Below are 13,568 nucleotides of genomic sequence, written 5' to 3'. Positions count from 1 at the left end.
TTCAGCAAAGAAATCCTTAACTGAACATAAACCCAGTGTCACTGATCCAACTGGGGAGGAGGAGGAGCAGGAGGAGCAGCAGGAGGAGGAGCAGGAGGAGCAGCAGGAGGTGTGTCCAGACCTGGTCCTCGGTGGACATTTGCGGTAAACGGTCCAACCCCCTCAGTTCGTCGCTGTCACTGGGGTTCAAGCGTTGGGTCTGAGTTCAGGCAGAAACAGAATGAAGGATGGAGATCTACGGCACTGACGACCTCTTCCACTTCCAGAGGAGAAGCACCTCGTCCAAACCGTCCTGTGGTCCGTCCAACGCAGCAGGACGTCACCGGTAAGAACCACCCAAAACCTGCCAACCCCAGTCCAAAAACACAGAAACAGGAGGTGGACATATGCAGATGACACCCACATATGTGCAGAAAAGTCTAACACTGGAGCTACTGTATGTCTGGGTTAACTACGGAGGCCAACAAGGGCCAAACACACTTACCTTTCATAAAACACATCAACAAATTCAAAAACAAAACAGCATTTAGAAAACACTTTCACATTTTGAAAACAAAGCTACATTTCATAAAACACATTTCGCAAATGTGAAAGCAACGTTACATTTCAGGAAACAAACTTCATAAACTATTAAACAAAGACAAATTTACAAGTGACAAAACACAAATACAACTCCCGAAACAAATTAACAAAAGGCAGCTCTTAACGGAAACAGAACTTCGTAAACAACAGAAGTGAGAGCACAAACTGTTGTGATTGGTCCAATCAAGAAACCAATCAAAACAGAGGAGAGGCGGGAGAAGTAAGCGCTAAGCAGCTAACAGTGTGCTAACTAACACTAACTGTGTTCATCACAGGAAGGTACATTTATTTTCCAGTGAAATAATAAGTGTTCAGTTAACAGGAAAAGCAACAGTACATTTTCATATGTGCTATTTTTTTTTAATTTCTTAATGTGTTTTTTGAAATGTAAATGTTTTTTGCACTTCTTGGCCACCATATTAACCCTCTGGTGTCCAGGTGAGCATATATATATACATATATATATATATATATATATATATATAAACACACTTATACTTCCTGTTATTAAAGGTGAGGTTATTACCTCTGCCAAAGAGGTTATGTTTTTGCCAAGGTTTGTTTGTTTGTTTGTTTGTTTGTTTGTTTGCAAGATGACTCAAAAAGTTATGGATGAATTTTCATGACATTTTCAGGAAATGTTGATACTGACACAAGGAAGAAATGATTAAATTGTGGTGGTGATGGGGGGGGGGGGGGGGGCAGATCTGCCTTGGTGGGGGTCTGTGCTTTTCTAGTTTTACAGTTTGTTTTTGGTCTGAATTCAACAGTTGTTCATTTTTGTCTGATTGTTTTAAATTCTGATCCGTCCACTAAATCCATCCCACTGGGGTTAAAACAGTTCCAACCCTTTAGTGTGTTTTTTTTAGTTCATTGTACAGTTTTTAGTTTGTGGTTTCTAAATGGTTTCTACATGCTCCCAGTTCTTCCTCATTAGTGTCAGTCTTGTAGTGTCACTAAAGGCCTCTGAGGAATGAACTGCTCCCCTGGTGGATTATCTGTGTACTGCACAGATCGGTATCAGGTCAGTACCAATAAAACTAACCAGAAAAAATATCAGATCAGACTAGAAGCAAAAACTCCCAGATCTGGACTTGACATTCCCACAGACTCCAACAGAACCAGATTAAACAGACTCAGGTGGTCTTTGAGGTCCAGGTCTGTGCAGGTTTCTGTCAGACAGATGTGGACATACGAGGTTTTTTTATGGTTGGTGCAGTTTCTGTTTGTGTTTCAAAGGTCTGTTTACACATGTCAACACACAACCATGTCATCATCAGCCCAAAGAAAACAGACCGAGACTGGATCTAGGTCAGTAGAACAGGAGGTCTGGGTTCTGTCCAGGCTGGACCACAGGTTCTGAACAGGGGGGAAATCTGAACACCACTGTACTGTCAGAACATTATGGGATGTAGCTCAATATTTTACGGCTCACATGTGCTCACAGCTCTTCTGTGTCTGTGTTCATATTAAATCAGTCTCAGTGAATCCAAAGGAACTTTGTGTTGGTAAATGACAGTTGTTCAAATGGACAGGATTTCAGTTCTGTTCAACATGTTGATGCTCATATGAACTATGTTTTCAGCTCCAAAATGAACCATTTCAGCACAATTAATGCTATATTTTCATGTCATAAATGGACAAGTTCTATTTGAACTGAACTGAGCTGAAAAACAAATCTTCTCTTCTTTTGGATTCCCCAGTTTTTCTTCCCAGATTCTCTCCTCCATATCACATGTTTTATTTGTACAGGTTCAATCTGGAGTATGGTGCTGATCCATCCTGCTTCTGTTCCACCAACACATACATGAAGAATGGCACACAGCACTGTTTACATCAACACTTTTACAATAAGAAGCATTTTTAGACACAAAGAACAATTCTAGATTGTTCTTTCCTCTTTAGTCTGATGCTAAACTATCCAATAAATAATAGTGCTCCTAGTTTTTGCACAGGGATCATTAGTGTAAACGCTGACATGGCTGCAGAGCATCAGTATGATGGGATCCACAACAACCATGTCACATCCGTCCACTGACACATTTAGTGTTTTTGTGTCAGCTGGGATTGTTTTAGATCCACAATACCAACATTTATGAAGAAGAGCACAATTAGCAATAGGAAGTCTAGAAGTTTATTCCTAATAAAGTACTGGGACTGACCAGAGCATCATGGGTAATGTCACGTCCGTCCACCAGCAAAAGTTTTCACATCCACGTGCTATTCCAAATCCAATATTTATGAAAATAGAGCTTCCACTGTCAGAGAATATCAGTAGTCTGTGCACTAATGGATTAACATTATTTACACACACTTCTGTGACTGCAGGACAACTGTTCTGGACACAAATGGACACTCATTTGACCCCTGAAGGACATTTTAGCTGTTTAGGACTTGATTCTTTCTCTTAGAACAGGTTCCACCAGGTTTTGGAGGGTTCTGGTTCAGGTTTTGGAGGGTTCTGGTTCTGGTTCAGGTTTTGGAGGGTTCTGGTTTTGGGGGGCTCTGGTTCAGGTTTTGGAGAGTTCTGGTTCCATCAAGTTTTGGGGAGTTCTGGTTCTGTTGGTGTTTTGGAGGGTTCTGGTTCTGGTTCCATCAGGTTTTGGTTCTAGTTCTGTTGGTGTTTTGGTTCCAGCTGATGCTGATGAACCTGTTTCCGCAGAAAAAGCAGAAGAAAGTCCAGGTTTTGTTTCTGTGTAAACGGAGCCACAAAGGGCAGCGTGGGAAGTTCCCACTGACATTGAACACCTCAGCATGAGAGTGCACGGACGGAGTGCACGTGATGGAACACAACAGAGGACAACACAACAACAACAACAACAACAGGGAGAACAGCGGAACATGAAGGAACAGGAGAAGTGAAGGTTCAGAGGTCAAAGGTTAAAGTGCGCGCGCACACACACACACACACACACACACGCACGGTGCCCTGTCCTGTCCTCTGATTGGCTGTGACATGTGACACCAGGAGGCCCAGCAGACACGCCTCCAACCAGGTGAAGGAGGAGGAGGAGCAGACGACAGGACAGGAGGAGCAGAGGAGGACAGACAGACAGGAGGACAGAAGGAGCAGAGGAGGACAGACAGATGGACAGTAACGATGACAGAACAGAACATGAACCAGAACACAGCACATGAGGACAGAAAGAAGAACAGAAGAACCAAGACGGAGGACAGAGACTACCAGTGAGTGGACAGAGGGATGGGGGGGTTAAAGGAGGAGGAGGAGAAAGAGGAGATAAAGGAGGAGGAGGAGGAGGAGGACCTGAACTCCTGGCACAAAGCCTTTAGTCACAGATTATTGGATCAATAGTTTTTCTTCATATTTGTTCAGGTTTGTTCATATTGTATTGTTGAAGTAATAATAATAATAATAATAATAATAATAATAATCATCATCATCATCATCATAATAATCATAACAATAATCATAATAATCATAATAATAATAATAATAATCATAATAATAATAATAATAATAATAATCATAATAATAATAATAATCATAATAATAATAATAATCATAATAATCATAATAATAATAATCATAATAATAATAATAATCATAATAATCATAATAATCATAATAATCATAATAATAATAGCTTCATTTCTGTAGTGCCTTTAAAAATGAAGTTTCCAGAGTGCTTTGTCAGTCACAGCAGAGGACACCACAGCAGAAGAGCAGACACAGGTGAAGACACAAACAGAACAGACAGATGTGAACTGCAAACACAGACATGACACTGAGCAAAAGAACAGAACCAGAGTAAAGAGGGCAGGGAGAACCTACCACCATGCTGTTAAATCAGTGGAAAAACTGAAGGAGTGACATAAAACAACATCATGTATGAGAATATAAATTAAAAATTAAACAGGATAAGATTCAAATTCAAACAATTAAAATTTAAATTAAAACTTAGAAGGGACAGACATCACATACAGGCCAGTCTACAAACGTGTGTTTTAACAAGTGATTTAGAAGACGTCACTGATTCCTCAGCCTTATGTCCTGGGGCAGGCCGTTCAGGAGTGGGGGGGTCCTGATGGAAAAGGCTCCGGGCCCTCTGCCCCCACCCCCCCACCCCCCCCACCAGAGGAGCTAAGGCTGCGGACTGGCTCGTAGTCAAACTAGCATCTCTAAATATGTGGGGTCCAGTCCCATTCAGGCTTTAACAGCCATCAGTCACACGTTCCACTCAGCTGTAAACCCACAGGGAGCCGCTGCAGGGAGGCCAGGTAGGCGGGTGTGATGTCATCTGTTTCAACCAGTCACAAGGCCAGCTGCTGCCTTCTGGACCAGCTGGGGGCGGGACAATGAGTTTTGGTTAATGCCGGACAGAAGTGAGTGACAGTTATGGAGTCTGGTGAATCTGAATGAGTGGATGACTGTTCCCAGGTCAGACTGGGACATGTGGTCGGCTTTTACAAATGGTTGACAGATGTAGAAACAGGACTGGACAACTTTATTAACGTGTGTTTGGAACCTGAGGGCTGAGTCCAATAAGAGCCAAGATCTGTGGCAGTGGGCGGGGCTTCTGAGGACAGAGGACCGAGGCTGTTTCTGATGGAAATGGAGGAATTTGGTGGACCGAACAGGGTCACTTCTGGTTTAGAGTTGTAGCAGCTGCAGTAGCTGTTGTAGTTGCAGTAGTTGCAGTAGTTGTAGTAGTTGCAGTTGTAGTAGTTGCAGTAGTTGTAGTAGTTGCAGTTGCAGTAGTTGTAGTTGCAGTAGTTGTAGTAGTTGCAGTTGCAGCAGTTGCAGTAGTTGTAGTTGCAGTAGTTGTAGTTGCAGTAGTTGTAGTAGTTGCAGTTGCAGCAGTTGCAGTAGTTGTAGTTGCAGTAGTTGTAGTAGTTGCAGTTGCAGCAGTTGCAGTAGTTGTAGTTGCAGTAGTTGTAGTAGTTGCAGTAGTTGCAGTAGTTGTAGTAGTTGCAGTAGTTGTAGTAGTTGCAGTTGTAGTAGTTGCAGTAGTTGTAATAGTTGCAGTAGTTGTAGTTGTAGTAGTTGCAGTTGCAGTAGTTGCAGTTGTAGTAGTTGCAGTTGTAGTAGTTGCAGTAGTTGTAGTAGCTGCAGTAGTTGTAGTTGCAGTAGTTGTGGTAGTTGCAGTAGTTGTAGTAGTTGCAGTTGTAGTAGTTGTAGTAGTTGCAGTACTTGCAGCAGTTGCAGTAGTTGCAGTTGCAGTAGCTGTAGTTGCAGTTGCAGCAGTTGCAGTAGTTGCAGTTGCAGCAGTTGTAGTAGTTGCAGTAGTTGTAGTTGCAGTAGTTGTAGTAGTTGCAGTAGTTGCAGTTGCAGCAGTTGCAGTACAGTCTGGTGTTCATCAGATCAGTGGAACCTCAGTCCCAGTTGTCGGGTCCTGGACCTGTTCATCTGTCCATGAACCACCGTCACATCCACAAACACAGGTTAAAGCTCCATCAGGTCCAAAAGAAGACCAAGAAGACCTGAGGACGGACCCACCAGAACCTCTGTTACCATGGATACGGTCTCCAGACTACAGAGGACATGGACCGTCGGGGGTGTGGTCAGTATTCAGGTCCAAAGTGTCTGTGGAACCAGCAGAACCAACCATGTGAGCAGAACCTGCAGGTTTAGACCCACATCTGCTCCACCCAGACCAGGACTACACCCAGAACATCTGGAACATTCCACCCAGACCAAGACTACACTCAGAACATCTGGAACATTCCACCCAGACCAGGACTACACCCAGAACATCTGGAACATTCCACCCAGACCAGGACTACACCCAGAACATCTGGAACATTCCACCCAGACCAGGACTACACTCAGAACATCTGGAACATTCCACCCAGACCAGGACTACACTCAGAACATCTGGAACATTCCACCCAGACCAGGACTACACTCAGAACATCTGGAACATTCCACCCAGACCAGGACTACACTCAGAACATCTGGAACATTCCACCCAGACCAGGACTACACTCAGAACATCTGGAACATTCCACCCAGACCAGGACTACACTCAGAACATCTGGAACATTCCACCCAGACCTGGGCCCTCATGTTCACAGACGTGTGTGGATTTCATACATAAACCTGGTGTCCACTTAAACCCAGAAAAGTCCGTACGCACAAAAAAATGCAGATGAGTAACAGTGAGCGTGCGCCTGAACCCAAACACACCGCCTTTATTCATCCAATCAGCTGGAACTGAGCGCAGGCCTTGGACTACCTGACTCCTCCCACTCCACGCCCACATTTAAATATGCAAATTAGTATAAACGGGGTCTGCAGGTGGGACTAACTCTGGGATTCACCTGAATGATCACATGACGACGACAAGGAGGACGAGAAGAGGAGGACGAGACAGACGGAAGAAGAAAAGAGACCAACTGAGACTGAGCAGAGAGAGGGGGGACACTGGACTGACAGGGTTAAAGTGTGTTTAATATACTCACCTGGACAGCAGAGAGTTAAAGTGTGTTTAATATACTCACCTGGACAGCAGAGAGTTAAAGTGTGTTTAATATACTCACCTGGACACCAGAGGGTTAAAGTGTGTTTAATATACTCACCTGGACAGCAGAGAGTTAAAGTGTGTTTAATATACTCACCTGGACACCAGAGGGTTAAAGTGTGTTTAATATACTCACCTGGACAGCAGAGAGTTAAAGTGTGTTTAATATACTCACCTGGACACCAGAGGGTTAAAGTGTGTTTAATATACTCACCTGGACAGCAGAGAGTTAAAGTGTGTTTAATATACTCACCTGGACAGCAGAGGGTTAAAGTGTGTTTAATATACTCACCTGGACAGCAGAGAGTTAAAGTGTGTTTAATATACTCACCTGGACAGCAGAGAGTTAAAGTGTGTTTAATATACTCACCTGGACACCAGAGGGTTAAAGTGTGTTTAATATACTCACCTGGACAGCAGAGAGTTAAAGTGTGTTTAATATACTCACCTGGACACCAGAGGGTTAAAGTGTGTTTAATATACTCACCTGGACACCAGAGGGTTAAAGTGTGTTTAATATACTCACCTGGACAGCGGAGGGTTAAAGTGTGTTTAATATACTCACCTGGACAGCGGAGGGTTAAAGTGTGTTTAATATACTCACCTGGACACCAGAGGGTTAAGTGTGTTTAATATACTCACCTGGACACCAGAGGGTTAAGTGTGTTTAATATACTCACCTGGACAGCAGAGAGTTAAAGTGTGTTTAATATACTCACCTGGACAGCGGAGGGTTAAAGTGTGTTTAATATACTCACCTGGACAGCAGAGAGTTAAAGTGTGTTTAATATACTCACCTGGACACCAGAGGGTTAAAGTGTGTTTAATATACTCACCTGGACAGCAGAGAGTTAAAGTGTGTTTAATATACTCACCTGGACAGCAGAGAGTTAAAGTGTGTTTAATATACTCACCTGGACAGCAGAGAGTTAAAGTGTGTTTAATATACTCACCTGGACACCAGAGGGTTAAAGTGTGTTTAATATACTCACCTGGACAGCAGAGAGTTAAAGTGTGTTTAATATACTCACCTGGACAGCGGAGGGTTAAAGTGTGTTTAATATACTCACCTGGACAGCAGAGAGTTAAAGTGTGTTTAATATACTCACCTGGACAGCAGAGGGTTAAAGTGTGTTTAATATACTCACCTGGACAGCGGAGGGTTAAAGTGTGTTTAATATACTCACCTGGACAGCACAGGGTTAGAGTGTGTTTAATATACTCACCTGGACAGCAGAGAGTTAAAGTGTGTTTAATATACTCACCTGGACAGCAGAGGGTTAAAGTGTGTTTAATATACTCACCTGGACAGCACAGGGTTAAAGTGTGTTTAATATACTCACCTGGACAGCACAGGGTTAAAGTGTGTTTAATATACTCACCTGGACAGCAGAGGGTTAAAGTGTGTTTAATATACTCACCTGGACAGCGGAGGGTTAAAGTGTGTTTAATATACTCACCTGGACACCAGAGGGTTAAAGTGTGTTTAATATACTCACCTGGACAGCAGAGGGTTAAAGTGTGTTTAATATACTCACCTGGACAGCAGAGAGTTAAAGTGTGTTTAATATACTCACCTGGACAGCAGAGAGTTAAAGTGTGTTTAATATACTCACCTGGACACCAGAGGGTTAAAGTGTGTTTAATATACTCACCTGGACAGCAGAGAGTTAAAGTGTGTTTAATATACTCACCTGGACAGCAGAGGGTTAAAGTGTGTTTAATATACTCACCTGGACACCAGAGGGTTAAAGTGTGTTTAATATACTCACCTGGACAGCGGAGGGTTAAAGTGTGTTTAATATACTCACCTGGACAGCGGAGGGTTAAAGTGTGTTTAATATACTCACCTGGACACCAGAGGGTTAAAGTGTGTTTAATATACTCACCTGGACACCAGAGGGTTAAAGTGTGTTTAATATACTCACCTGGACAGCAGAGAGTTAAAGTGTGTTTAATATACTCACCTGGACAGCGGAGGGTTAAAGTGTGTTTAATATACTCACCTGGACAGCAGAGAGTTAAAGTGTGTTTAATATACTCACCTGGACACCAGAGGGTTAAAGTGTGTTTAATATACTCACCTGGACAGCAGAGAGTTAAAGTGTGTTTAATATACTCACCTGGACAGCAGAGAGTTAAAGTGTGTTTAATATACTCACCTGGACAGCAGAGAGTTAAAGTGTGTTAATATACTCACCTGGACACCAGAGGGTTAAAGTGTGTTTAATATACTCACCTGGACAGCAGAGAGTTAAAGTGTGTTTAATATACTCACCTGGACAGCGGAGGGTTAAAGTGTGTTTAATATACTCACCTGGACAGCAGAGAGTTAAAGTGTGTTTAATATACTCACCTGGACAGCAGAGGGTTAAAGTGTGTTTAATATACTCACCTGGACAGCGGAGGGTTAAAGTGTGTTTAATATACTCACCTGGACAGCACAGGGTTAGAGTGTGTTTAATATACTCACCTGGACAGCAGAGAGTTAAAGTGTGTTTAATATACTCACCTGGACAGCAGAGGGTTAAAGTGTGTTTAATATACTCACCTGGACAGCACAGGGTTAAAGTGTGTTTAATATACTCACCTGGACAGCACAGGGTTAAAGTGTGTTTAATATACTCACCTGGACAGCAGAGGGTTAAAGTGTGTTTAATATACTCACCTGGACAGCGGAGGGTTAAAGTGTGTTTAATATACTCACCTGGACACCAGAGGGTTAAAGTGTGTTTAATATACTCACCTGGACAGCGGAGGGTTAAAGTGTGTTTAATATACTCACCTGGACAGCAGAGGGTTAGAGTGTGTTTAATATACTCACCTGGACAGCGGAGGGTTAAAGTGTGTTTAATATACTCACCTGGACAGCAGAGAGTTAAAGTGTGTTTAATATACTCACCTGGACAGCAGAGAGTTAAAGTGTGTTTATTATACTCACCTGGACACCAGAGGGTTAAAGTGTGTTTAATATACTCACCTGGACAGCGGAGGGTTAAAGTGTGTTTAATATACTCACCTGGACCGCGGAGGGTTAGAGTGTGTTTAATATACTCACCTGGACAGCAGAGAGTTAAAGTGTGTTTAATATACTCACCTGGACAGCAGAGAGTTAAAGTGTGTTTAATATACTCACCTGGACAGCAGAGAGTTAAAGTGTGTTTAATATACTCACCTGGACAGCAGAGAGTTAAAGTGTGTTTAATATACTCACCTGGACAGCACAGGGTTAGAGTGTGTTTAATATACTCACCTGGACAGCAGAGAGTTAAAGTGTGTTTAATATACTCACCTGGACAGCACAGGGTTAGAGTGTGTTTAATATACTCACCTGGACAGCAGAGAGTTAAAGTGTGTTTAATATACTCACCTGGACAGCACAGGGTTAAAGTGTGTTTAATATACTCACCTGGACAGCACAGGGTTAAAGTGTGTTTAATATACTCACCTGGACAGCAGAGGGTTAAAGTGTGTTTAATATACTCACCTGGACAGCGGAGGGTTAAAGTGTGTTTAATATACTCACCTGGACACCAGAGGGTTAAAGTGTGTTTAATATACTCACCTGGACAGCGGAGGGTTAAAGTGTGTTTAATATACTCACCTGGACAGCAGAGGGTTAGAGTGTGTTTAATATACTCACCTGGACAGCGGAGGGTTAAAGTGTGTTTAATATACTCACCTGGACAGCAGAGAGTTAAAGTGTGTTTATTATACTCACCTGGACACCAGAGGGTTAAAGTGTGTTTAATATACTCACCTGGACAGCGGAGGGTTAAAGTGTGTTTAATATACTCACCTGGACAGCACAGGGTTAAAGTGTGTTTAATATACTCACCTGGACAGCACAGGGTTAAAGTGTGTTTAATATACTCACCTGGACAGCACAGGGTTAAAGTGTGTTTAATATACTCACCTGGACACCAGAGGGTTAAAGTGTGTTTAATATACTCACCTGGACAGCACAGGGTTAACGTGTGTTTAATATACTCACCTGGACAGCAGAGGGTTAAAGTGTGTTTAATATACTCACCTGGACACCAGAGGGTTAGAGTGTGTTTAATATACTCACCTGGACAGCAGAGGGTTAAAGTGTGTTTAATATACTCACCTGGACACCAGAGGGTTAAAGTGTGTTTAATATACTCACCTGGACAGCAGAGGGTTAAAGTGTGTTTAATATACTCACCTGGACACCAGAGGGTTAAAGTGTGTTTAATATACTCACCTGGACAGCGGAGGGTTAAAGTGTGTTTAATATACTCACCTGGACACCAGAGGGTTAAAGTGTGTTTAATATACTCACCTGGACAGCAGAGGGTTAGAGTGTGTTTAATATACTCACCTGGACAGCACAGGGTTAAAGTGTGTTTAATATACTCACCTGGACAGCAGAGGGTTAAAGTGTGTTTAATATACTCACCTGGACAGCACAGGGTTAACGTGTGTTTAATATACTCACCTGGACACCAGAGGGTTAAAGTGTGTTTAATATACTCACCTGGACACCAGAGGGTTAAAGTGTGTTTAATATACTCACCTGGACAGCGGAGGGTTAAAGTGTGTTTAATATACTCACCTGGACACCAGAGGGTTAAAGTGTGTTTAATATACTCACCTGGACAGCACAGGGTTAACGTGTGTTTAATATACTCACCTGGACAGCGGAGGGTTAGAGTGTGTTTAATATACTCACCTGGACACCAGAGGGTTAAAGTGTGTTTAATATACTCACCTGGACAGCACAGGGTTAACGTGTGTTTAATATACTCACCTGGACAGCAGAGGGTTAAAGTGTGTTTAATATACTCACCTGGACACCAGAGGGTTAAAGTGTGTTTAATATACTCACCTGGACAGCGGAGGGTTAAAGTGTGTTTAATATACTCACCTGGACAGCACAGGGTTAGAGTGTGTTTAATATACTCACCTGGACAGCAGAGAGTTAAAGTGTGTTTAATATACTCACCTGGACAGCACAGGGTTAAAGTGTGTTTAATATACTCACCTGGACAGCACAGGGTTAGAGTGTGTTTAATATACTCACCTGGACAGCACAGGGTTAGAGTGTGTTTAATATACTCACCTGGACAGCAGAGAGTTAAAGTGTGTTTAATATACTCACCTGGACAGCACAGGGTTAGAGTGTGTTTAATATACTCACCTGGACAGCAGAGAGTTAAAGTGTGTTTAATATACTCACCTGGACAGCACAGGGTTAGAGTGTGTTTAATATACTCACCTGGACAGCAGAGAGTTAAAGTATGTTTAATATACTCACCTGGACAGCGGAGGGTTAAAGTGTGTTTAATATACTCACCTGGACAGCACAGGGTTAGAGTGTGTTTAATATACTCACCTGGACAGCAGAGAGTTAAAGTGTGTTTAATATACTCACCTGGACAGCGGAGGGTTAAAGTGTGTTTAATATACTCACCTGGACAGCAGAGGGTTAGAGTGTGTTTAATATACTCACCTGGACAGCGGAGGGTTAAAGTGTGTTTAATATACTCACCTGGACAGCAGAGGGTTAAAGTGTGTTTAATATACTCACCTGGACAGCGGAGGGTTAAAGTGTGTTTAATATACTCACCTGGACAGCGGAGGGTTAAAGTGTGTTTAATATACTCACCTGGACAGCAGAGGGTTAGAGTGTGTTTAATATACTCACCTGGACAGCGGAGGGTTAAAGTGTGTTTAATATACTCACCTGGACAGCAGAGGGTTAGAGTGTGTTTAATATACTCACCTGGACAGCACAGGGTTAGAGTGTGTTTAATATACTCACCTGGACAGCAGAGGGTTAAAGTGTGTTTAATATACTCACCTGGACAGCGGAGGGTTAAAGTGTGTTTAATATACTCACCTGGACAGCGGAGGGTTAAAGTGTGTTTAATATACTCACCTGGACAGCAGAGGGTTAGAGTGTGTTTAATATACTCACCTGGACAGCAGAGGGTTAGAGTGTGTTTAATATACTCACCTGGACAGCAGAGGGTTAGAGTGTGTTTAATATACTCACCTGGACAGCGGAGGGTTAAAGTGTGTTTAATATACTCACCTGGACAGCGGAGGGTTAAAGTGTGTTTAATATACTCACCTGGACAGCAGAGGGTTAGAGTGTGTTTAATATACTCACCTGGACAGCGGAGGGTTAAAGTGTGTTTAATATACTCACCTGGACAGCGGAGGGTTAAGGGTGCAGACGTGGCTTCTACGTTTCCTGTTTTTCATTCTGTTGTTTTTCTCGCAGGTTGATGCTCAGTTGTTTTTTTTCTTTGTGGTAGTTCAGACATAGAGAACGGGGCTGAAGACCGGCACAGGTACCCCAGGACCGACAGCGAACCCCTGCAGACCGCCGACCCGGATCAGCCGACAGGACGCAGGAAACCGGCGTTAGTCAGGTGACCTCAGGAAAACACACAACCACAAGTGTCACTTTAAAGCTACGTCCATCAGTGAAGCAGCAGGAACTGTCGTTTATTCATCAGACACATTTTCATG

At 42.8% G+C, this 13,568-nt stretch overlaps 1 protein-coding gene across 1 annotated transcript in view; it reads left to right on the top strand.

The window, feature by feature from the left end:
• The first annotated feature begins 227 nt into the window (after positions 1 to 227).
• Positions 228 to 13,568, top strand: part of LOC115416275 (GRAM domain-containing protein 2B-like) — a 29,087-nt gene continuing 15,746 nt past the window's right edge. Inside the window, exons 1-2 of the mRNA XM_030130019.1 lie at positions 228 to 325; positions 13,352 to 13,468. Of these exons, the coding sequence (XP_029985879.1) occupies positions 228 to 325; positions 13,352 to 13,468 (215 nt within the window). The remainder of the gene's footprint in view (positions 326 to 13,351; positions 13,469 to 13,568) is intronic.

Source organism: Sphaeramia orbicularis, unplaced genomic scaffold (assembly GCF_902148855.1).
Source record: "Sphaeramia orbicularis unplaced genomic scaffold, fSphaOr1.1, whole genome shotgun sequence".
NCBI classification, from domain to species: domain Eukaryota; kingdom Metazoa; phylum Chordata; class Actinopteri; order Kurtiformes; family Apogonidae; genus Sphaeramia; species Sphaeramia orbicularis.
Note: the sequence above shows the minus strand (reverse complement) of the source record. Positions and strands in the feature narration are given on the sequence as shown.